Source organism: Channa argus, chromosome 4, assembly GCF_033026475.1.
Source record: "Channa argus isolate prfri chromosome 4, Channa argus male v1.0, whole genome shotgun sequence".
Lineage (NCBI taxonomy): Eukaryota > Metazoa > Chordata > Actinopteri > Anabantiformes > Channidae > Channa > Channa argus.
In genome coordinates, this window is record NC_090200.1 from 1,258,749 (window position 1) to 1,280,880 (window position 22,132).

At 42.8% G+C, this 22,132-nt stretch overlaps 3 protein-coding genes across 12 annotated transcripts; all 3 read right to left on the minus strand.

Annotated features, from left to right (window-relative positions):
* Window positions 1–11: 11 nt before the first annotated feature.
* LOC137125571 (mid1-interacting protein 1-B-like) lies at window positions 12–3,301 on the minus strand. The gene is made up of 3 exons (XM_067501234.1): window positions 3,146–3,301; window positions 2,211–2,348; window positions 12–2,069 (listed from the first exon to the last, which is right to left on the minus strand). Exon 3 carries the CDS (start codon window positions 2,056–2,058, stop codon window positions 1,612–1,614), a length of 447 nt encoding a protein of 148 aa, XP_067357335.1. The 5' UTR covers window positions 2,059–2,069; window positions 2,211–2,348; window positions 3,146–3,301; the 3' UTR covers window positions 12–1,611.
* Window positions 3,302–3,996: 695 nt separating this feature from the next.
* Window positions 3,997–8,728, minus strand: LOC137125535 (tetraspanin-7-like). 9 transcript variants are annotated; one of them, XR_010914151.1, is made up of 9 exons: window positions 7,736–8,728; window positions 6,333–6,521; window positions 6,166–6,240; window positions 5,982–6,077; window positions 5,683–5,838; window positions 5,055–5,138; window positions 4,752–4,823; window positions 4,524–4,590; window positions 3,997–4,275 (listed from the first exon to the last, which is right to left on the minus strand). XR_010914151.1 is itself a non-coding variant. In XM_067501157.1 (8 exons), exons 1-7 carry the CDS (start codon window positions 7,814–7,816, stop codon window positions 4,755–4,757), a joined length of 750 nt encoding a protein of 249 aa, XP_067357258.1. In that variant the 5' UTR covers window positions 7,817–8,728; the 3' UTR covers window positions 3,997–4,574; window positions 4,752–4,754. The 9 variants fall into 9 exon arrangements, 6 of the variants coding, with proteins under 6 accessions (XP_067357258.1, XP_067357257.1, XP_067357259.1 ...); XM_067501157.1 differs by having other exon boundaries at window positions 3,997–4,574; XM_067501156.1 differs by having other exon boundaries at window positions 3,997–4,590.
* A 151-nt stretch (window positions 8,729–8,879) lies between these two features.
* Window positions 8,880–21,910, minus strand: xdh (xanthine dehydrogenase). Of its 2 annotated transcripts, XM_067500946.1 has the most exons (35): window positions 21,752–21,910; window positions 20,982–21,039; window positions 19,632–19,728; window positions 19,437–19,545; window positions 19,118–19,244; window positions 18,932–18,993; window positions 18,642–18,734; window positions 18,484–18,564; window positions 17,830–17,974; window positions 17,655–17,747; window positions 17,316–17,467; window positions 16,426–16,519; window positions 15,573–15,682; window positions 15,239–15,423; window positions 15,005–15,167; window positions 14,774–14,863; window positions 14,395–14,564; window positions 14,196–14,322; window positions 14,000–14,119; window positions 13,354–13,450; window positions 13,148–13,272; window positions 12,855–12,988; window positions 12,684–12,771; window positions 12,488–12,574; window positions 12,211–12,402; window positions 11,984–12,129; window positions 11,816–11,897; window positions 11,632–11,727; window positions 11,160–11,363; window positions 10,984–11,036; window positions 10,791–10,905; window positions 10,193–10,258; window positions 9,840–10,028; window positions 9,595–9,762; window positions 8,880–9,441 (listed from the first exon to the last, which is right to left on the minus strand). In XM_067500946.1, the coding sequence occupies exons 1-35, from the start codon at window positions 21,866–21,868 to the stop codon at window positions 9,391–9,393; spliced, it is 4,086 nt and encodes a 1,361-aa protein (XP_067357047.1). In that variant the 5' UTR covers window positions 21,869–21,910; the 3' UTR covers window positions 8,880–9,390. The 2 variants fall into 2 exon arrangements, 1 of the variants encoding a protein (XP_067357047.1); XR_010914147.1 differs by lacking the exons at window positions 8,880–9,441; window positions 9,595–9,762; window positions 9,840–10,028; window positions 10,193–10,258 and having other exon boundaries at window positions 10,820–10,905; window positions 11,138–11,363.
* Between the last annotated feature and the right edge of the window lie 222 nt (window positions 21,911–22,132).

The window sequence follows — 22,132 nt, forward strand, 5'->3', positions numbered from 1 at the left end:
AAAGATACGTATTGCTGCAAGGAGAGAAATTAATGCTCATTTAATAACAGAGTGCTCATCAAAACCTTTAATTGCAGATTTGGACATTAAATAGAAAAACCCTCAGCTCTCTGTTACATTATTTTTTACATACAGCAGTTTCACACTCACGACAAAGAACGTGTTTACTTTTTAATTAAAGCTTTGTCAAAAAGCCACGTGTCATTTGTTTTCTTGACATACTGGCTTTTTTTGGTTTTGCTTTTTGCAGTTTTGATAAATTCCGGTTTCTAGATACGGTCAACCAAAATACCATCTTTCAGAGACACTGTTCGGGACATTTGGACAGAAGACATTCAAGAGCACGATCTCAAAGACAGTTATAAAAAAATTGAATGTCCTGACGTGAATAGTTTTTAATTGTCCTTGTTGTTTCAGGCTCACCAGGAAATTAAACTCACCGGACTATAAGAAACAGTAACTGGCCTGATTAGCCTTTCTGATCCTTTTCCACTAGAATCCCAATGTGAAGTGTCACCGCGCTTCTGAATTTTGTCAACTGCATTCATCAAAAAACATAATGTAAACACCTAAACCATGTTTTCTTGTGCGTCTGCAGCCAAACATACACTCAGCAGCCACTTTATTAGGTACCTCCGTTCAACTGCTTGATAAATATCAGTCAATCACATAACATGGTTGTTTCAGAAACTGCTGACGCACAGGCTACGTCCTGCAGGATGTGGATGTGCAGGAAACAAATCTGCAGCAACTGTGTGATGGTATCATGTCCATATTCTAAGAAACATTCTAAGGAATGTTTCTGTTCTGAAGGGAGGAGGGGGGGGGGGGGGTCTAACACAATGCTAGCGGACTTGATAAAGTGGCTGGTAAGTGTATTTTACACATAAAAACAAACTGCCTCCTCTGCAGTCAAGTGAAATGTTTGCATAGTTTCAACTTTACAGCATAAAGTGGACATAAGGAGAGAGGACAAAACCCAGTAATCAAAAGTGCAAACAGTCCCAACAAAAATGTAAATAAAACCAACACACCCATAGTGTCACCACAGACTGAAAACATCAGGTAGCTGTCATTGTCTACAGTCACCTGTACAATCTCAACGGCCTTCAGTAAACAGAAATGTCTTAAATCATACTGGTATTTTCCCATATTTTAGCTCATTATCTTTTCACCATGTGGATAACTCTCCAAATCAGCTCGAGACTCACGTGCTTCAAAACCAAGAATGGTTGCAAACACGTCACAATTTGCTGAATTTTAATAGTTTCATTGTGTGGCGTCAAAACCAAGACAATACTTTTATTACAGGATAATGTTTTACCTTTGACTCTATTTAGACTGGATGTCGTTAGACTTAAAGGCAGTTTGGGTGGTTTGGTCAAATCTATGTGGAAATGGAAACAATGAGCAGCATGAGGCAGAATTTGTCTTAAACTACTAAGGAAGTTTCTAATTTGATATTTTCTCCATTTTCTGCACATTATTTTTTACCCACATAAACAAAGCCACGAATTAAAACTGTATCTTATTTGTAGTTAATGAGCTAAAATATGCATAAAAACACAGTTAGGGTCACTTGTCATCACTAAAAATGAATTAAGTCCAGGGTCAATTCCCGCAGCCGATCTCCTCCTTGTAGCGGTTCGTGAGTGTGTTCGCCTTGTGCGTCAGTTTGGACAGAACCGCGTGGAGTCCATTCAGGTGAAAATGAAACTGTTTTTCAAGGTCGTCTTCCTCCACGTCCCCCCGGGACACCTCCGCCACGCCCACTTTCTCCTTCCCCCACCCGTCTCCCTGCAGGACACCCCACTCTATGTCATTGCGGATGGACTTGAGCAGAACGTATGAGCTGTACATGTCGCCGTCTTTGGGGAAACAGGGGGTGCTGGTGGCAGTTTGCACTGCTCCCACGACCTCGGGGTCTCCGAGCGGGACGTCCCGCAGCAAGCTGGGCACCATCACAGTCTGGTCCATGTTCTTGACGGCGCCAATGAAGCGGTACATGGCGTTAAAGAGCGAGTTCTTCTGGTTGTAGGAGTCCGATAATTGCATCATGGTGAACAAACCTAAAATGAAGTCACAGTCAGGGACAAACTTAGTCTGCTAATGCTCTTTAGAGGATTACTGTGAGGCTGCAGCCAGATGGGTCAAGTCTTAACCAGCTTCTGACCCTTGAAACCTGGACCAGGTTAAATAGGTACACTCACCACTCTGACATGGATCACGGAAGACGTTTCCGGATTCAAGAGAGGCTGCTCAGTGTCCCAGCTGGGGAGGGAGACCGTCTCCTGCCGCAGGACTCAGGCCAACAGTTTCCCCGTGGAGATCAACTAACAGGGAACAACCTAAAACAAGCACAGGAAGACAGTGAGGTCGGTGGTGGATTTAGGTGCAACATGTCCAGACACAAAACGTGCTTTGACTAGTGCATCTCCACGCAGTCCACGCAGGAACTGAATCAGGCTGAGACTTCAGGAAGTTCCCACCGTGCGTCTTACTGCTAACATCAGGAGGCTAAATGCAGCTAGCACAACAGGCTACTGTTCCTCCACGCGGGCTCGTGTTGTGCGCATCACTGGGAAATAAAAGGCTTCCCCGTTCATTCAAAGAACAGGTGTTAGTGAGTCCCAAGCAAAACCCGCATCGGTAGCTGCCGCTAATCCGCTAGCTAGTGCCGCGTCCATTATCGGACGCGTCCGACTTTCTCACCAGTTTCTCACATGTTTCTCGCATGTTCCTCACAAAACCGCATTAAACATTCACCGTCAAACCTCCATCCTATAGACAACAGGCAGCTGAAGCCGGAATGTCGGTCCGGTCCAAGAGGAGAAAGTGAAGAGAAATTCGGACCACGGTCCGATAATGGAACGACACAGTGATAAAGGCGTTTCTGGCCTAAAAAAGGCGCCTTCTCGACCGAACGACTACGAACAAAAAAGGACCTGTAAACGGCTTAGAGCTGCGTTTTTAAGGTAGAACCGCTTCGATTAACCGGTAACTCAACGACACAACCGCTTCGCTAACTTTAAAGCTCGCAGCCCAGGGTGACGCATAATTCCGGGTACCGTTAGTCAACGACAGCTCTGTTGATCACTCGGATTAATCAACGAACAGCCGTCGTGTAGGTGTCCTGTGAGCTCACCGTGTCCCGGGTACCGTTGGTCCGTCTGCTCGGGGTACGAGCCGCAGCTTTGCGCCTGCTAACCGGACTCGCGGAAGGTTTGTTTGGTGGCAACAGCGGCCGGAGCAGCGGGAATGGGCGGGGACTGTCTGGGGAAGAACACGGAACCCAGAGATACCCAATCAGAGAGCGACAAGACCAGGTGACGTCACAAAGACCGTTGGAAACAGTTTACAAAACATTGTATTTATTCATATTGAGTCATAACTGAATACAAAGAAGAAAGCGACAGAATTTCAATATCGTTTGTCTCTTTAGATTTAATTTACATTATTAATAGGATACGTAGGTAAACAGGCACTTTGACTTTGACTATTAATACGCTCAAATCTGACCAATACAACTTAATCTTTACATATGTTGGGACATAAAGTATAAATGCTTCGTCTCATAGATTAGGAATTAAATATGGGATTTATTTCTCGTGTGTGTAAATTTACTGAGAAATCTACATATATGGTAATAAACGTTTCAATAATGGTAGGTTTTGCAATTATTATTGGGTTTATTTTCTCTTCCATTGTTTGAATGATATAACGCAGAAATGAAAAAAAAAATAGAAATACATGGTGGCTTTCTATAAAGAAAAGTCACATTTTATTAATTATTGTTAAAGGTCTTTTGATTCTGTCCTTATTGTTTTGCTCCTCAAACTGACAAACCTGCCTGTTGGTGCATCATCATCATTGTCTACAGATCAGTATTACTCCTGGTCTCACATTCAGGTCAAAACGAGGGATTTTCTGTATTTTTATTGTTCTTAACTGAAAAACGAGTAAATAATATTTTTAACAAATGAAGAAAGGCAAAGCTTTATCTATTAATTTCCTTTTTTAATTCTTTCCACAACATTTCACAGTTTTAATGACTGAAAAACACTCATTATACCGATTGTGGCGATCAAATAACTGCCCTGACAGTGACAGCAGCATGGACCTGATGCTCGGCACATAACACTGTGAGAAAAGCCTGACAAATAAAACTGAAATACTTTCAGCAGTTTCTCTGGGTGTAAGCTGGGACCTGACTAACTTCAGTGGAGTCCTGGTAACTTGTCCTTATGTTCAGAAATGAGGTCTGAACTTTCACCACTATAACAACACAAACACAATCACATCAACTCAATAAAAAAACTTTGCTGCCACATGAGACCAGTCGGAATGTACTGAATGTAATTAGTATCAGTCACACTTTATTTCTTAACCTGACACTCTATACATTTAATACAAAGGGCAACAGGTAACCAACGGTCTTTGTGGAAATTAAAAACAGGATTCAAGCGCTTTAGAGCCCAAACAAAATAATAAATATCCAATGAAAATGGTTGTGTTCACTTTACACAATATGTTGTGTGTGTCCTCAGGTTTCCATGGTGACATCCTTGTCATTTCTGTAGGAAAAAAAACCTGAAAAATCAAAGCAGATAAGGAAGATAAACAACAGGAAGGACACTGTCTTTGGAGTGTGTGTGTCTTTGTGAGGAAAAGTTGGAGTTTTAAACCTTGAAAGTTAAAACATCTGTGCAGTGTGGGAACATGTCTACACTGTAGAAGTGTGTTGTTGTTACCTGTCAGACCATCTCATACTGGTTGGCATTGATGAAGCGAGATAAACAACAGGACAACGTCATCCCTATCAACTGGAGACGAGACAGAACCACAGAATCATTTTCAAAAATTTTCAGATTCAATAATATCTTAATGATTTAAAGTGTAGTTTCTATTTCAATTCTTTTTCATGAATTTATTATTGTGTATTTGATATGTGTTTACTCTTTTTATTTCATCTGCACTTCAAACTACACTGAATATTACTACTGTGGTATTTTCTTAGATTGTGTTTAGTATTATGGCTAAATTGTGGTTAATACCTGAGAGAAGGCGATGCCAAAGGTAACTCCGGCAATGATTCCCATGTTGCTCTCTATGAAGGCCGTCACCAACTCATAACAGCCCTGCACACGCAGCCAGACAGAGTTTGTGCGCAATGCATTCATTTGTTTAATGCATGTATTGATTTCCCTCATCTCATGATGTAGTTTATGCTTTTAGTGTGAGATCTGTTCAAATATCAACATCCCCCCACACACACTAAATGTGTCATGTGTTCACCATAGAAAAACATTAAATATATTAAAATGTACAATAATTACCAGGTGAAGGAGCAGAACATTATTGCAAGCAAGAATACATATTTGTAAATGTGATGTAAAAATTGATAATAATGGTAAATATGACATGGAAGCAAAACGGCTATAAACAATCATATAAGTAGCTTGATTGTGAAATGTAATCCCAACTCAATATTTAATGGTATAGTATGAATACCAAACTATTTGTATCTATAACAAATAATTCAAATATACAGATCTGAAAAAATATATATATCCATCATATTTTACTTGCTGAAATTGAAGCACCAAAAGTCAAGGTGCAGAACTTAAGTCACAGATGACTAATCAGGTTTGTTCAGTTCCGTAACCTGACGAAGATTCTCACCTGTTTGTAGACTTTATGTGCAGCCACAGTTGTGTTCTTCAGGTCGGCACCGCTGCAGTCGGATAAGTTAACACAGCAGCTGGTGGGAATCCCACTAACAGGAAAACTCACACTGCTGAACCAGCTGGTGTAGTTATACACTCCACAGCAGCGTAACTGCAAATGCAGAAAGACATCGCAGTATCAGTTGGCATTATCTGGATTGTTTTGTACTAGCACATACATAAAGCAGAGTATCATCAGCATACAACAGAATCGATATTAGAAAGAAAAAAGGGGAGAGGTAATAAGACACTGACTCGACGTTGAACCCCGTCCACAGCCAGACTCCTGTCATCTCGTCCATCATATTTCATCACTGCCTCACTGTATGTGGTGAGGAACGTCTCTTTAATCTGGACACAAACACGCATACAGACAGAATGTGAAGCATCATAGTTTTAAAGTATGGAGACAATTCTGGCAGGTTTTGTATTTTTTCACCTCATGGCGAAAAACAAATCCAGAGATTCCAGCGACGAGTTCAGCCATGAAGACCAGGGACAGAAACACAGCGTACTGAGGAGACAATCAGGATCAGCATCCGACCAGCAGTTCAAATATCAACATGCCAAATAATGATTTTGGAAGATGATGGAAGATGAACTCACCAGGTTTAACATCCAGGGGCGCCCCCTGCAGGTGGCGAAGCAGCCAAAAAGTCCAAACAGGACAATAGCAGCTCCGGTGCCAGTGAGAACATATGGAGCGTTGGAGTGGGTGCTGGAGACCAACAACATGTAGGGAGCCAACATGAACTTCCACCATAACCCCACCGCCAGCAGGACCACACCTGTCACCTGAGAGGGGAGGGGCCACAGGTCAGACAGCGAGATTTAGGACGAACAGAGTGAGAAACCTGCAGTGAACAAGACCAATTTTAGAAAGCGGGGAGGGGATTGGGTTTGTGATTCAGCTCCACATGACTCTGTAATGAGCTCTGACAGTGAGGTGACAAAATGGCAAACAGGTGGCAACAGCTGGAGCCCCTGACGCACTAAACGAAGAGCTTTGCATTCTGCCATTGGCTCATTACTACTAATGTAGGTAAAAACATCACTTACCTGTTGTAGCTGGCTGAGGTGGAGCTGATTTTGTATAAGGTTGAAACATAGGATTGCTGTCATTAAGGATTCATTGGATTGAGCATTACTTTGTTTGCTTTGTAAAAAACTAAGTTTGGAAGTGGATTTTTACACGACTGTGTGTCTGAAGGCTGTGTCAGGTGGAAATGGTTGATGGTGACGTCTACGTGGGAATCAGCGCAGCTGAAGGATGAAAAGGGAGAAAAGACAGGAAGCAGCGGGGAGATAAATAAACGAGGTCGAGCCTTCCTGCTGCGCCTGCATGAACATTTCAAACGCAGCAAAGCTGTGATGTTGAAACACTCGTCGTCTGTGGGGGATCAAAGGAGGATCTGCTGGAGTCGCACTGTTTGGTTTGATTTGGGATAAAAGACCCAGAGTTTGCGTCTGTGACGCAGACGACACATTGCTTGGCTTCATTTCACTTCAGCAACAAAAACAGCCCGCGCTGAGGTGTGAGACGGAGTAAAGTGGGTTAATAAACTGTGATGTTTCCTATGAGGCCTGTGGTTCTGTTGTATTTTCAGATATTCATTATCGTCTCCGTGTCACAGCTCAGACCTCGTCCTCATTCCTCACAGTGCAGATAATTACTGAACCTCCGAACTCCAGTGACCTCCGACCTCTGCGTTTAACACACATTGTGCTCGTCTCTTCTTATAAAGCGCAGACGTCCTGGCATCTAAAACAGAGACTAAACATAACAAGACTTTGCCTAAAACTCACCAACACTGTTAAATAAAATACCAAATCCTTTCATCAGTGTCAAGTGATTTTGAATCTGATTTTTATATTTAAATGTCACTAACTATAATTCAAACAGTCACATTAAAATAGCAGACATTTGTATTTATAGAATATAAACTTTGCGAATTCTCTGATGATGTTTTGGATCATCATTGTTGTGCTCATAAAAGTGTTTTTCTCACCCAGAAGATGAAGGAGTAGAGCAGCAGCAGCATCTTCAGACAGAAGATCACCGGTTTGGTTTCCATCCTCCTGGGAGCCATAATCCAACTGAGCCTGCAGAAGAAAACCAGGACTTTCCTGCTGTGAATCAAGTCCGTTCACTGAGGTCTGCTAGTACAGGTCCCTCTCTGATAGGAGAAGGCTGCTGGCGCCCTCTGCTGGTTGTAGGGTGAAAATCCAGCACCCAAGACAACTGCTAATAACTAGTTGTGTCTGCAGACAAGTGTAAGATCAACTGTGCTGTCTGTAAAAATAAATCTTTGCTTCATAAATAAACCTTTACCAAAACAACTTGAATTTACCGTCACCTTTCTTTTAATTTAACATTATATTAAGCAAAATGGTTTGGATCTCACTAAATCCATCGCTCCTAACAGCCCAGGTTCTCCTCTGTCCTCCAGCTGCTGTTTCTGAAACTATAACATAAAAGTTGCATTATTCAGGATGCAACTGCTCTGATTGGTTGGAGGTGTGGCCTCCACGTTCACATTCAGCCAATCACAATACGAATAATGTAAATTGTCTTACACTGCAGAGGCAGTAATCCATTACTTTTTTCACTACATCCCCCATTTAAAGTCACGACCTGCTTAAATGTCGTCAGCATTTATCGTCATTTACGGAAACCAAGCACATAGCAATTGACGTCTGCAGCAGTGAAGGAGTCGTGCAGATCTACATGTGTGGGTGGACAAATATCTGACTGTCATACTTCACACTCTGACCACATAATTATCATGGAGGTGATCCCTGGGGAGGCTGCAACGATGTGACGCCTCCCTGTGAAGGTTCTTCCCCGCAGGCTGCACAGAAACTGCTTCCTATAGACCACGTGCTCGACAGATTGAAAAACTGAAATATTAGGTGGACTGGGATGTGAAAAGCCGTCAGTGGTGAAAACACACCTTTAGAGCTGGATACACTAAAAAATACTTAAGACAAGTACAGGATTAACGGCCTTCATAATCACCAGTTAAACCCATCACTGGTTCAAAACCCGTTACTATGAACCGATTTATGCAATTATGCTGCTATCTAATCCAAAGATACAATGTTTTAAAATGCAGGTCTTTAAACAGAAATAAAGGAAGAGAAAGTCAGGCCTGTCATGATCATGATTTATTTCATTCATCCAGGCCAGTACCTTTTATATGACTGTGACTACAAACAAAACTGACACTTTTAACACTTTCTTCTTTTTTTATGTATAGAATTACTGGAAGTGAACATACAGCACCAATCACTTCAAACAATCAGTACATTTGTTTTGTTTTTATATTTGCTCAACACCATCGATTCTGTATGAGTGAAGAATGAGTGAAGACATAATGTTTTATTCCCTGAGTCCTCTATGGAAAAAATACACTGTTACTCGCTCCACTGACCATAAAACTGTTTCCTGTTTCGGTTTTACAGCATTGAGTGCTATTGATACAGTACATAATGTATGTTTATACTACTGGACATCAAATATGTCCTAACAATAGCTACAGTCCAAACACCGCATCTTTAACTGTGGCTGAAGGTCAGTTACTGGCTGAAATGTGCAGCTAGAAAGTGGCTCATTGTGTTTCTGTAGTTTTACACATTCACAGTGATGAACAATCTCCATCACTTAGACTTGTACAGACCAAGGGGTGAAGGTTCCAGGTTCGGCGGGAGGACACTGAAACAGAGCAAATGTTTCGATAAAGATAATACATTCTGAAATGAAGAAATGTCGGGTGTTATATTTAATCATCTGTGCCAGCACTTTAATTTTATTTTATTTTTTAAGTTTTATTAGAAAAGTTTTGAGTAATATTGGAAGCTTTGGTACCATTTTGGTGAACTGGTCGATGCAGGCATTACGAATCCTCTCGGCGGAGGCGGGGCTGTCCAGCCTGAACGGCCCGCTGATGCCAGACTCCGCCCGGGCAGCACTGATGGCATCTTTGATGGCATAGAAAACAGACGACGCCAGGAAAAGTGGAGGCTCACCCACAGCCTGTAGAAAAATGCACAAACTCTAAGTTCCAGTCCTTTTGGATCAGTGTGAGTCGAACGGGTGGCATGTGGTAAAACCTTGGAGGCGAAGATGGCCTTGTTGTTTGGTGCATCCCGGAGCAGCGAGACACTGAGCTGAGTGGGAATGTCACCAAAAGCTGGGATCTTGTATGAACCTGGACCCCGAGTGAGAAGGATGCCCTGGGGGGAGTAATGAAGCTCCTCCAGGGTGAAGAGGCCCAGGCCCTGCATGAAGCCTCCCTCCACCTGAAGAGACACAGAGAGCATTTTAATATAAGGGTGAAAGTAACGAAACATTTCTTCAAATCAAAATAAAAAGGTCCAGAGGTTTACACTTAATTTTTAATTAAGTGGTTTTTAATTCAATTTTATTTGAACTTAATGACCGAGTGATTGACTGATCAGCTCACCTGTCCAATGTCTATAGCTGGATTGAGGCTACGGCCGACATCCATCACTATGGTGGTGCTCAGGTTCTGTATGTCAAAATACAATACAAATATATATTTATATACATATAATCCGACTGTGACTGAAAAGGCCTGAAATGGTTGTCATAACATCGGATTATATACTTTTTTTTTTTTTTTTGTCCTTTCAGTTTATCCCGTGAGTTCAGAGTCGCCACAACGGATCATTGTCCGCATGTTGATTTGGCACAGTTTTACACCAGATGCCCTTCCTGACGCAACCCTCCCCAATTTCTACCGGGCTTGGACCGGCACTGCACAGCTGGGGAGGGGAATGGGCTGTTAGGGGTTCAGTGTCTTGCCCAGAGACACTTCGACATATAGCCAGTCGAACCACTGACCCTGTGGTCCGTGGACGTCTCCCTTTACCAACTGAGCTACAGCCGCCCCATCAGATTATATACATTTAATTGTGAAGAAAAGATGGCCTAACATTGTTCCTCTTGGGATAATGTTTTATACCCACAGCTGGAATTCAAAGGAAAACTTAATACGCCATTTTCTGTTTGATTATCCATTTAAATTAGTTTGTAGGGACCTTGTGATGTCCGGTCAGACAGTCGATCTCCACCTCTGAACACGCCACTCCGTAGCTGAAGTAGTTGAACGCGCGGCCAGTGTTTGAGTCAAAGTCATAGCCAAGATCCGGAGTCCTGAGAAGAAACAAGAAATGCTAAATGTATGTCGGGAACCAGGAGATACTAAAATATTTACTCACTCTGTGAACTCACTTGTAAAATCCGTTTGCACTGAGGCTGACTCTGTCGAAGTAAGCTTCTGTCACCTGAAAACGAGGGGGAAATACTGACAATAAAAGAGCTACATCTACTTTAGGAACCGTGTCCCCAACGTTGTGACGTAAACATCACTTTCTCTATACATTACCTTAATTACTGCTTCTGCTTACCCAGTCCTCCCATGATCCTTTGGGATTCTTGGCCTTGTACGGCTCCAGACGTTTTACCAGGATCTCACAGGCATTCTGCACGGCGGCTCCGTTGAGATCAGAGGAGGCCGACGCAGCGGTGGGGCTGGTGTTGGGGACCGTGTTGGTGCTGGTCTCTGAGATGTGGATCTTTGAGTAGGGGATGCCCAGAACCCTGCTGGCAACCTGGAAAATACACAGTCCGTCAATGCTTTATTAGTTTATCTGCAAAATAACTACAGCACATCGTGATCATGATTGCAGATTTTGAAGTGACAAGTAAACCCTGATCAGCCAAATCCCCAAATTTAAACCCCCTGACTAATTGCAGCCAAGCGTGACAGCGAGACTGTGACACCAGTGGATGGTGCTGTTTAATATACAGAAAAAGGTAAAAGGGTTGGGGACATCAAACAAAACATTTCTGAAAAAGACTGATTGTAAGGTCCTGTACCTGAACCATCTTGGTGTGAAGTCCCTGTCCCATCTCTGTCCCACCATGAGTCAACAACACTGAACCATCTGTGTAGATGTGAACCAGGGCTCCAGCCTGAAGACACACCAGAACACGGAACCATCCACATTTAGAGGTTTTTTGTAACTATTACAAACAGTTTCTTAGTCGTTGTTTTAAAGACCTGGTTGAGAAACGCGGCAGTGAAGCTTATGCCAAACTTGGTGGGGATGATGGCGAGGCCTCGTTTGGTCCACCGGTTGTCTCTAAAACAGAAAATGCAGCAAAAGTTCATTCATTACCTGTTGCACCCAACATTAGGCTTTAGAAACATTATCTAAGATGAATGTACCTGTTGTAGAGGTCAACAGCTGCTCTGCGTTGTTGGTATGCAGTCCGTGTCAGGCATTCATCCCAGCACCGGTCCAAAGTAAACTGATCCAAGACCTGGTTGTAGGGCGTTGATTGTCCTTCCACATACAGGTTCAACCGTCGCACCTGCAGAAAAACACTGATTGTCACTGTTTTCCAACCATAATAGAGCCTGTTCATCACATCTGACTTTAGTCCTCCACAGACCTCCTCGGCCGACCTGCCCAGACTCTGGGCCACGTCAGTCATCCAGTTCTCAGCGATCAGCATGCCTTGTGGCCCCCCAAAGCCCCTGAAGGCAGTGTTGGAAGGCAGGTTGGTACAGCACATGAAGCCCCGGCCACGAATGTTTGCCACGCTGTACGAGTTCTCCATGTGGAACAGAGCGCGCTCCAAGATCTCCACAGAACACAGGTCGAAATAAGTACATCATCAGCATATAGTGTAATTCAGAATGACTTCATTGGAAATAATAAACACTCACTGACAGAGAGAGGTCTGTGGAGTTTCCGGCATTACTGTAGTATGACACATCCAGAGCCACAACTTTACCACTGTTTAGAAAACCAACCTGACAAAGAACAAATGGGACCAGGACAAAAAAACTAACTAAATATACCACGTTTATCATGTAAGTGCAGTTGTTACAAGTGTTGGTACTTCTCCGTCTTCCCTCCTACTTTGTATTTCCCATAGAATGGGTGTCTTCCTCCAGTGATCAACATGTCCTCATCCCTGTCCAACATGCACCTGACAGGTCTCTTTAGCCTGAAACATAAATGCAGAACAATTTTTTAAGAACTTTTAAGATTTCGGTTTAAGATTTTAAGTTCAGGGAGCGATTGATTTACTTGTTTGCTGCCACGGCGACCACAGTGGATAACACCGTGGTTCGGCTCTCCTTTCCTCCAAAGCCTCCACCCATCCTCTTCACCCGGACCACCACCCTGTTAGCAGGGACGCCCAGAGCCTTTGCCACCAAAGACTAAAGGAGTGATGGACATACAAGCTTTTGTACACAGACGACAACAACAACACTACAAACAGCAGCAGATAGAGTCAGACTTAAAAGATGCGATATTATAAGTAGTAGTTGAAGCAGCAGACACAGTAGTATAATGCAGGATGGTAGTGGATTCATTGCCTGTGTTTTGGAGGCAGACTGAGTGGAAACGAACAGCTCCATCTCTCCATCTTCTCCTCGGGGAACGGCCAGAGTCACATTTGTCTCCAGGTAGAAATGTTCCTGACCTCCGATGTGCATCTCACCTGACAGACATTCAGTGATCAGTAATCAATACACGATCAGCTGGAGTCAGGAGGAAATCACAGTCAGGCAGACAGTCCTACCCTCCAGGATGTGGTCAGCTTGTTTAAACCCCGCCTCTAGGTCCCCCTTCTGGATGGTTCTGATTGGCTGAAAGAATGACTGTGCGGCGATGGCCTCCTGTCAATTAGAACAATAATTATTTTTATTTCATACTTATGATATAAATATATTATATAATTATAATAATTAGTTTTTTAATTTCATTCTTTTGTTTAGGAAAAGAAAGGGAGCTGGCATTCAGTATGTAAAGAGGTAGAGCTGTAAGGCCTCTTTCATCTCCAATCAGGAAGTAAAAAGATGTAAACAGAAGTATTGTGTTGCCATGGGAACAGAGCGTTAGCTTCTTTTATGTACCGCCAAATATACATACGCTTCAAAAGGTCAACGGCTTTCGGTCTGTCCCGTCAGGGGTCGCCACAGCAGAACATGTTCCGCACGTTGATTTGGAATGACTTTTTACACTCGATGCCCTTCCTGCCACAACCCTCCCATTTTATCCGGCCTTGGGACCGGCAACAACCGGCTGCCTTCTGCATCCCAACCCAATGCTCTACCAATGAGCCACCAGCCCCCCCCTTGCCAAATATACAGATGCTTGTCACTGGATTATTCTAAATGCAGTACTTAACATTTTTTGAGGTGTTATCCAGGTGCAGGTGTTCTCACCTGGATCGTGATGACAGGCTGAAGCTCTTTGTACTGGACCTTCACAGCTTTGGCGGCTCTCTGAGCGTGAAGCTGAGTGTCGGCCACCACAGCGCCGATGATGTGACCCACACAGGTAACCTAAGACGAGGAGGAGTGAAATATCATTTGTCTGGTCATGAACCTGATTAGTCGAACCAAAACAAAAACAACGCACCTGGTGGCTGGCAAGGACGGTCTCATCGTATACAATAGTTCCAGTGGCGTTGCTGCCGGGGATGTCCTCAGCAAACACACAGCAGACGACACCAGGCATATGCTCTGCCGCTGAGGTGTCTATGGATCTACAACACACACCTGGGTTAGACCAGACCGATGTGTACAGGTATGTGTTTGGGTTTAGGTCGGAGCCTTACAAAATACGAGCGTGAGCTTTGCTGCTGGTGACGAGCGACAAGTAGAGTTCGTTCTCGAACAGCGGCATGTCGTCGCAATAAACAGCCTCGCCAGTCGCCTGTTTCAGAGCCGACAGGTGCATCGTGGGACGGCCCACCACGTCGTCCTGACTCTGCCCTTTTGGCACGGCCTGGAGGGGAAGTGCAAAAACTGGTTTAACTGGTAAAACAAGTCACTTAAACTGGTGCATAAACCTGATAAAAAGTACTAAAATAAATTTGAACCTCTGAAAAAACTAATATATTAAAAGATACAATTATATTAATAAAATTATTAAATATTGAAACTACAACTTGCTAACCCAGGTCTGTAGATTTAAACATTTAAACTGTTGTTTACCTGGTAGATCTGAACACTGGAGGGAGTCTCTGGATGGAAAATCTCTGTAGCACTCAGATGGTCTGATGGGATATCCTCCACTAATATACCCTGAGAGGAAAGATTTGAAACAGTATTTTGTTTTTGCTCTAAATAGAGGGACATTTATGTGATTTCTGTTGCAGTTCATCTCAAATTATTTGTGCCAAAGAAAAGAAGCGTATAAAAGTAGTTTTTCAGAAAGCTGGTTACCTGCTGTCTAAGCTTCTGCAGTACTGTCAGGTAGAACTTGTAGAAGAGGCAGAGGGTCAGCGTTCGCCTGTATGTCACCATGCCGCCTGGCACAGAAGGGTCAAGGGTCATCTCATCAGCCAGTGAGGAGCAAGCCTCCTGCAGAAGCTCCTTCCCCCAACACCTGGATGACACCACAGAGAAAGAGTTACACCTTCGTCTGGTCCTTGAGTCCATACTCTGTTTGAGTCTTACCTTCCTAGCAGTCTGTTTGCCGTCTTCTTGGCCATCACCGTAGTCGCTGCCATGCCGCCATAGCTCAGTCTCAAGTCCTCTACAAGGTTCGTACCTGCAGTGAAAGTGACGCTCATTGCCGCAGTGACAATGCTGATGTCATCCTCCCGACGAGGCGACTGTTTGAAGGCGGAGATGAACTGAGTCTGACAAGAAGAAAGAAGGAAACACCACAATCAGTCTGAACAGTAACGACTACAGTTCTATGTCAGTGGTTGTTAGGTAACTGACCATGGTAAGTGAGAGTTATTGCTAGGTGAAAGCAGTTAGTGGAGTGATGCTGTACTGTATCTACCTTCTTGCTGTATGGGATCTCTATGGACGAGAGGATCTCCTGTGGTCGCACAACTGTCTTCCTATAACCTGTGAAGAAACTGTCGTCCATATGAACCACACGACTGCCATCTGACACAGGAACAGGGAGACACAGGAGGCAACTGTCAGAGGTCACAGTTAAGATTTTATATTAAAACTACAATGTGGAACTTTGGGGAACCTGTTACTCACCGCTCAACCCTTCAGTCAAACTGAAATAATTGTTCTTCACTGGTGGCATTGGTGGTGTTAACAACTCACATTTTGTATGTGTTGGCTGTTAGTTGCTAAATATTGATCTGTCAGCTTGGAGTTGATGAGGTGGATCTTTGGTTTGATTGGTTTGATTTCAATCTGGATCACAAATTGTTACGGTGGTAAACTACATTTTCATAAAATATAGGGTCAACGAACCAAAGCGTTGATTTTAAAAGTCAAAGATGAACTAAAATACCAGCACATGATTTTTCTGTGTTTCTTTTGCTCTACTTGTGATATAACCTAAAATAATCAGTCTTTATAGCCAGAAACCGACTTAGAAGTTTGACGATATGCATGACTGTGGAATAAAGGTAATTTGTACAAATATGGAGCCAGTAAATACACTGTGACTGTGCCATTTCATGGCCGGTTATACTGTTGTGAATGAACTGACTTTATTACCATCAATAGCTGCTTTCAAAATAAAAGTCACACTCTGACTTGAATGTCATCGGGCATTTAGGAGCCGATTTGTATTTACTGTATTTAATTAAATGTGTGTTTAGCATGACTTACAAAAAAAAAATCCTGGAATATTAACCAGCTTGCATGATCCCATGTGTGTGTGTTACCTTTGTCCATCAGTGTGAGTTTGCATCCGGCCGCCATAAAAACAGGGTTGAGGTCTGATATGGGGCTCGCAGTCATGATGTTTCCACCCACGGCCTGAATGTAACACACGGTGAATAAAGCAGCACAACATGATGATTTTCTTCAGTGAGGTTTTGTGAACTAGACCAAGATGTGAGCCATTTTCTATGTCCTGTAAACTAACTTAAACAAATGAGCAGCTTTCAAACTCTTTATCAGTTACAGCTTAAGTGGCTTTGTGTATTTCCTGGGGGACCACACATCCAAGCAAATATTTCCAGTATGCCTCAACTATCTGGTACTTTTCCAGGTTTTCTGACCTACACAAAGCAGTTGTATATTTGCTGGAAAGTCAAAAGGCTTAGCTCTCTGTGGGCCCTCGAAGTTTATCTCCTAATAAAGGCTCTGTGCATCTACATGAGAAGCTCCACTCTTGAATCCTTTCTCTTGTCAAATGATCCAGTATTTTACTAAATTTATTTGTATTTCCAGGTCCCCCAAACTAACCACTGTTCTATATTTTTCAGAACTGACCACTAGGCTACTTCTCATTACTCAGAAAAGCATAACTGTCCCAGGATGCTCAAACCACCCTAAAGGCTCCATGTATGTACTGGAAAAGCCCTGCACATTTAGAGCCCTCGTTAATCATACACTGTGTCCTTTCTGGCAACTGTCTGAACTTCCCTCTATGCACCTTTTGCCAACGTTCCCACTTCCTGGTGGCTCTGTATTTATCCTGGAAAAGGTTCATATTTCAAAAACTGAACTGCCAAAGAAATTTGTGCTTGGTTTCATATCTGAGTGCAGTGCAGTTGATATCTTCACTGAATGAATGCGATCAATTCATTTATAGCAGTGTGAGACTCACGGCTACATTGCGTATCTGCTGTCCAGCAAACCAGCGCAGTTGTTCCAGGACAGCGAGGAAGACTTCAGTCTGACGAGGAGGAAGAGTCTCCACTGCTTGCCTCAGGACTGCCCCCATGTGGCTGAGAGTACACGCTGCACCAAACACTATACCTGAACACACAGAGTTTTCATAGTATTCATTGTCAGAGAAACTATATCATCCATAGTAAAATATGTACCGTCAAGAAGCTAAAAATTGTGAAACTGTTAATGATCTCTGTCCGTCAATTCAGAAGACTGCATTAGTAGCAGTATCATCAGTACTTGTTGCAGTAGTAGCATCAGTATGGTTACTCACCATCCTCAGTGTGAGTCACTGTGCTCAGCTCAGAGATGAAGGCCGGAGCCAGGATGACCGGGTACACCATGTTCTTAAACTTCACCTCAATACCTGAAAACACTCACCGAGTGAATAAATGAGTGAACTTATAAATGAATGAATGAACATGTGTGTTTGTGTGTGACAGACTCACCCACTTCAGTGTTTCCCACCACCACACGAGCATCTGGATGTTTCCATTTGAGATCCAGAAACTCATCCAAGCTGTGGGGCTGCAGCCACATCACCCGTTCACCACAGAAACGCAGTGAACATGCCCTCTGACCTTTGGTTAGAGACTAGGTGGGAGGAAGGAAAGAAGTAAAGAGAATAAGACAGAAAGGAAGGAAATGGGAGGAGTGTAAGGCACATTTAATATCATGCAACAAGTTTGTGTTCGGATTTGACTGAGTTCCAACTCGTAGAAATTTTGATTTTTGCTACAACTCACACTGCGGATACTGCTCTATGCTGATGATGTTCTATTATATACTATATAACAATTTATTACACTGTTCTTACATTTTCCCTAAATTACTTTTCTTTGTTTTCATTTTCGGAGGACAAGGAACTGTAATTTTTTAGAAAAAGCCACATAGAACCAAAAAGAAAAAGTAAATATAAAATAACACGGTGATGCCAAAACGAACAACTTAGAAAGTACAGCAGCTCAGTTCTTATTATAATGTTACAGATGAGTAACGGTAAACATAAGCTCCTTCCTCATATTGCATGTGAAAGCGGTTTTAGGAACAAACCTTTCTTAAACTTAAAATTGTGTTTAGGCTTTTTGGTTTTTGTTGCGTACCATGAGTTCAGGAGGGAAGATGAGCTCCTGTGTGGGGTCAAAGGGCGTAAAGTCGGCTGCATTAAACAGTGATGTAGCGTCCTGAAAAACACAGTCTTTTAAGATGAAAACTTTTTTTTAAATTTCTTTTAAAATAGTATCGTTGCAATAAAACTCACAGTGGCATCTTCTTCCGAGGTTTCCTCAGCTCTGTTCCCGTTGGTCATACAGCAGCCTTTTCCCTGCCCTCTGCCACCACAGCACCCCCCCTCCTGGAAGAAAGATCCCACCAACCTGACATCAATATTCAAGAAGGGGATTGAAGAAACCAACCAAGGTTTGGATCAGGTTCATCCATGACTATCAACAGTCGCAGCGTAAATGTCTGTGCAGGTAAACATGATGTGGGATTTGCTGTGATTTGTTGTGTGCATATAAAGACAATGATTGGACATGGGTATGCTCTCACCACAGTAAAGGTTTTGTATGCCTCCAGTATTGGTCTGTATCCAGTGCAGCGACACAGATTTCCTGGTGAAACAGAACATTTTCTCACCGTTGTCAGTTTGGTGCTGACGTCATTTTTCCTTATACTGTGTAAAATTTACACCAGGTAAAATTTCATATTCCATAATTCCATGTCTACATGAGGTACCTTGAAAAGCCTCCTCCATGTCAGACATTTTTGGTGTGGGGTTGTTTCTCAGCAGAGCGTACATGGACATGACGATTCCCGGGGTACAGAAACCACACTGAGAGCCGTGGGCCTTTGCTATTCGCTCCTGAACACACAAAAGCAAAATGAACAAATGAAACCAGTGTCCACAGATAAATAATGAGCTTTGTTCTTACTTACTTTTTTCACCTGTGAACAGTAAAAATATATTTCGCTTGTTTTCCGCCCTCTAGTGGCCAAACTTTACCAAGGCACATGACTAAAATGTTAATTGATGATTTTTACTGTTCAGTTGTACCTGAACAGGGTGTAGTTTTCTGGCCACACTACCGATGCCCTCCACGGTCGTCACGGCGACCAGGTGTAGCGAGCAGAGGGGGGCGAGGCAGGCGTTGACAGCATAATGACTGCACAGAGTTAAGGACTGTTGATCAGTTGTGAAATGGGTTTAAAAGTATTCAGCTGGGTATAAATACACAGACACAGAGGATACAGCAGCCGTTGAGTGTGTGTTTGGTATCTGGACAGCATGACGGTACAGGCCCCACAGCCGCCTTCAGCACAACCCAGCTTGGTTCCTGTCAAACCCACTGAAAACCAATACAGTTTACATTGAATTCACTTAATGATTGATGGAATCAGTGAGTCCGGTCACGCTTCAAAACACACTGACCTGCAGATTGATAAAGGCTCAACTGGTTACATTTACTGTACATTGTAATAAAAGACAAGTTGTCTGTGCTGAGTCACTTTTAAGTCTACAACACCTGTGAAGTCCCATTCACTTGAGATGGACCAATTGGACTCATCAGGTCACAAGTTGATGTGGACACCTGAAAGTCAGTTGAGGAGGTTCTAGAGTCTACATGGAATCCAGGAAGTCGTACACGAGTTATTATCAGGTCTACAGACAGACCCCTGGGAGTTGTTAATGAGACTACATGAACATCTTTAAGGGTTTCTCTGATCTCTATAAGTTCACCCTTGGCCAGAGGTTCTTAAGGAGGTTCCCAGACTCACAAAACCTGCTTAAGGGGCCAAAGCCCTCTTCCACAAACCATGGAACATTTTAAAGCCCTTCTCTGTCCTCACTGTCTACTGATGCAGCTTTGGGGGCTTTGAGTAGGTCGCTGACTTGGTCTCTGGGGCCCTTCAAAAGGCTCCAGAGCAGCATGTTTGCTACAGTTAGATAAACTTTAATAAGCATTGACCTGATCTCTGATATGATTCAAACCTGCCAGTCAGCAAGAACATTTATCTGCAGCTCCATAAAAATCACAGGGTATCTTTTATTCTCGAGTCCTGCAAAAGGGAAAAACCAGGAGGGAGCTCTGCACTGAATCCTGAATCATCTCAGGACTCAACATCATTTTGGATTTATACTAAATTTCTTCTGTTTTGAGCAGAGTGGTCACAAACTTTCTCTAAAGTTTATTTGGACTTTGTTCCAGTGATTGTCATCTCAGACACGGTCACTGACCTCACTCGGCCTGTCGCAAACCAACAAACCAAACTCTATTTTTTAAAAACACATATTTTCCATACGTTACGTGCAACGCTGCACAGAAGCTTTTAAGCCTTTCAAGATAAATGATGAACATAATGAACAATGAATTTTTCACATTTCTATCTAAATGTAAACCTCTTTGTGTTTTGTAGTGATTGTTGTATCTGTAATGACAAATGTCTCCACTGAAACAAATGTCAAAGAGAACAGCCTCAATAAAAGAAGCAGTAAAAGCTTTGTGGCACTGATGATAAGGTTTGTCAGATCCATAACATTCGTAAAAATCCTGCATGTGACACCAATGCACGAGTGTGTGTTTGGTGCGTATGAGTGTACATTTCCTCCTCAGATATGTCAACAGAGTCGTCTCAGGATCTGCATTCGTCTCAACAACCTGCAGGAGAAAACGTAAAGAATTACAGTAATGATCGATCAGAAACTGAGACGTGATCGTACAGAATGGGAGCAGAAATAACGGTTTCTATTTCATTATTCTGCTGATAATAGAGACAGAAAACTGGATGCATCCAGCAAAGATTACACATTGGTTTGGGGCCTTGAAGCCACTTAAATAAAAAACAAACCAAAACAATATATTTTAAGCATTAATGTGAAGTTTAAGCACATAAAAACAGCATTCTTTCCATAAATTGGTTGGTTCTGGGGCAAAACTTTGTATTTCCTGAGCACTAACATACAACTGGCTTTTTATACATTACTTAACTGATTTTCCCCGCAACTTTTGTTTTCCTTTGTTCTTATATGATGCTCCTACTTCATTTTATGTCTCTTTCAATTAAACGCTACTGAGCAGTTTATAGCAGCGACCGTTGTGTATTTGTAGTGTAACACGACTAATCCAGCTGCGCATCATCATTAGGTCATTACGGTATAAAACACCATGAATTACAGTAAATAAATACAGTAATATTAAAATAAGTTATTGGGAATTTATCATATCATACACGACATATGACAATGAGCTCGTTTTATTTAGTGATTTAATAATAATTATGGTTAAAACTTAAAATCAGATGAGAAAAAAATTCCAGGAAAATGTTTGGACATGATACAGGGACGAACAGAAATGCATTTCATTATTTTACCTTCTTCCCGTTAACGAAGAAGATGAGCTCGTCCGATCCGGACCCGAACCGGGTCTCAGCGTCGTCCACAGTCCCCCTCATGTTTCTCATGTTGCCGGTCTTGTGCGTCCTCTCCATGACGTCTGTCCCCAATGATCGGGACTGTCGCGGCTCCGACACAGAACCCTCCGTAGGGAGGTGTGACCATCAAAACCGCCCCCCCCCCCCCCCCCCAAAAGAAACGTTGTTTGACCCCCCCCGTCAAACCGAATGCGATGATGCGTTCGGGTGCCACAACATCACGGAGACTTCCCTGAAGCTCAATTATTCAATCGCTAAAGTCGAGGATAAATAAAATTAATTAATTGATGAAGTTTGTATTAAACACTGAAGAAGGGAAAT

Bases quoted from the DNA above. Each gene is read 5' to 3' on its own strand.
- LOC137125571 (XM_067501234.1), bottom strand. From the start codon at position 2,058: ATGATGCAATTATCGGACTCCTACAACCAGAAGAACTCGCTCTTTAAC.
- LOC137125535 (XM_067501157.1), bottom strand. From the start codon at position 7,816: ATGGCTCCCAGGAGGATGGAAACCAAACCGGTGATCTTCTGTCTGAAG. The intron at 6,522-7,735 runs GTGAGAAAAACA...CTCCCCTCTCAG, and splicing joins TCTACTCCTTCATCTTCTGG to GTGACAGGTGTGGTCCTGCT. The intron at 5,839-5,981 runs GTCAGTGTCTTA...CTGCATTTGCAG, and splicing joins TGGACGGGGTTCAACGTCGA to TTACGCTGCTGTGGAGTGTA.
- xdh (XM_067500946.1), bottom strand. From the start codon at position 21,868: ATGGAGAGGACGCACAAGACCGGCAACATGAGAAACATGAGGGGGACT. The intron at 14,864-15,004 runs GTAACCAGCTTT...CTTTCCTCTCAG, and splicing joins TGCAGAAGCTTAGACAGCAG to GGTATATTAGTGGAGGATAT. The intron at 10,906-10,983 runs GTGAGTTCACAG...GTTTCTTCTCAG, and splicing joins AGTGCAAACGGATTTTACAA to GACTCCGGATCTTGGCTATG.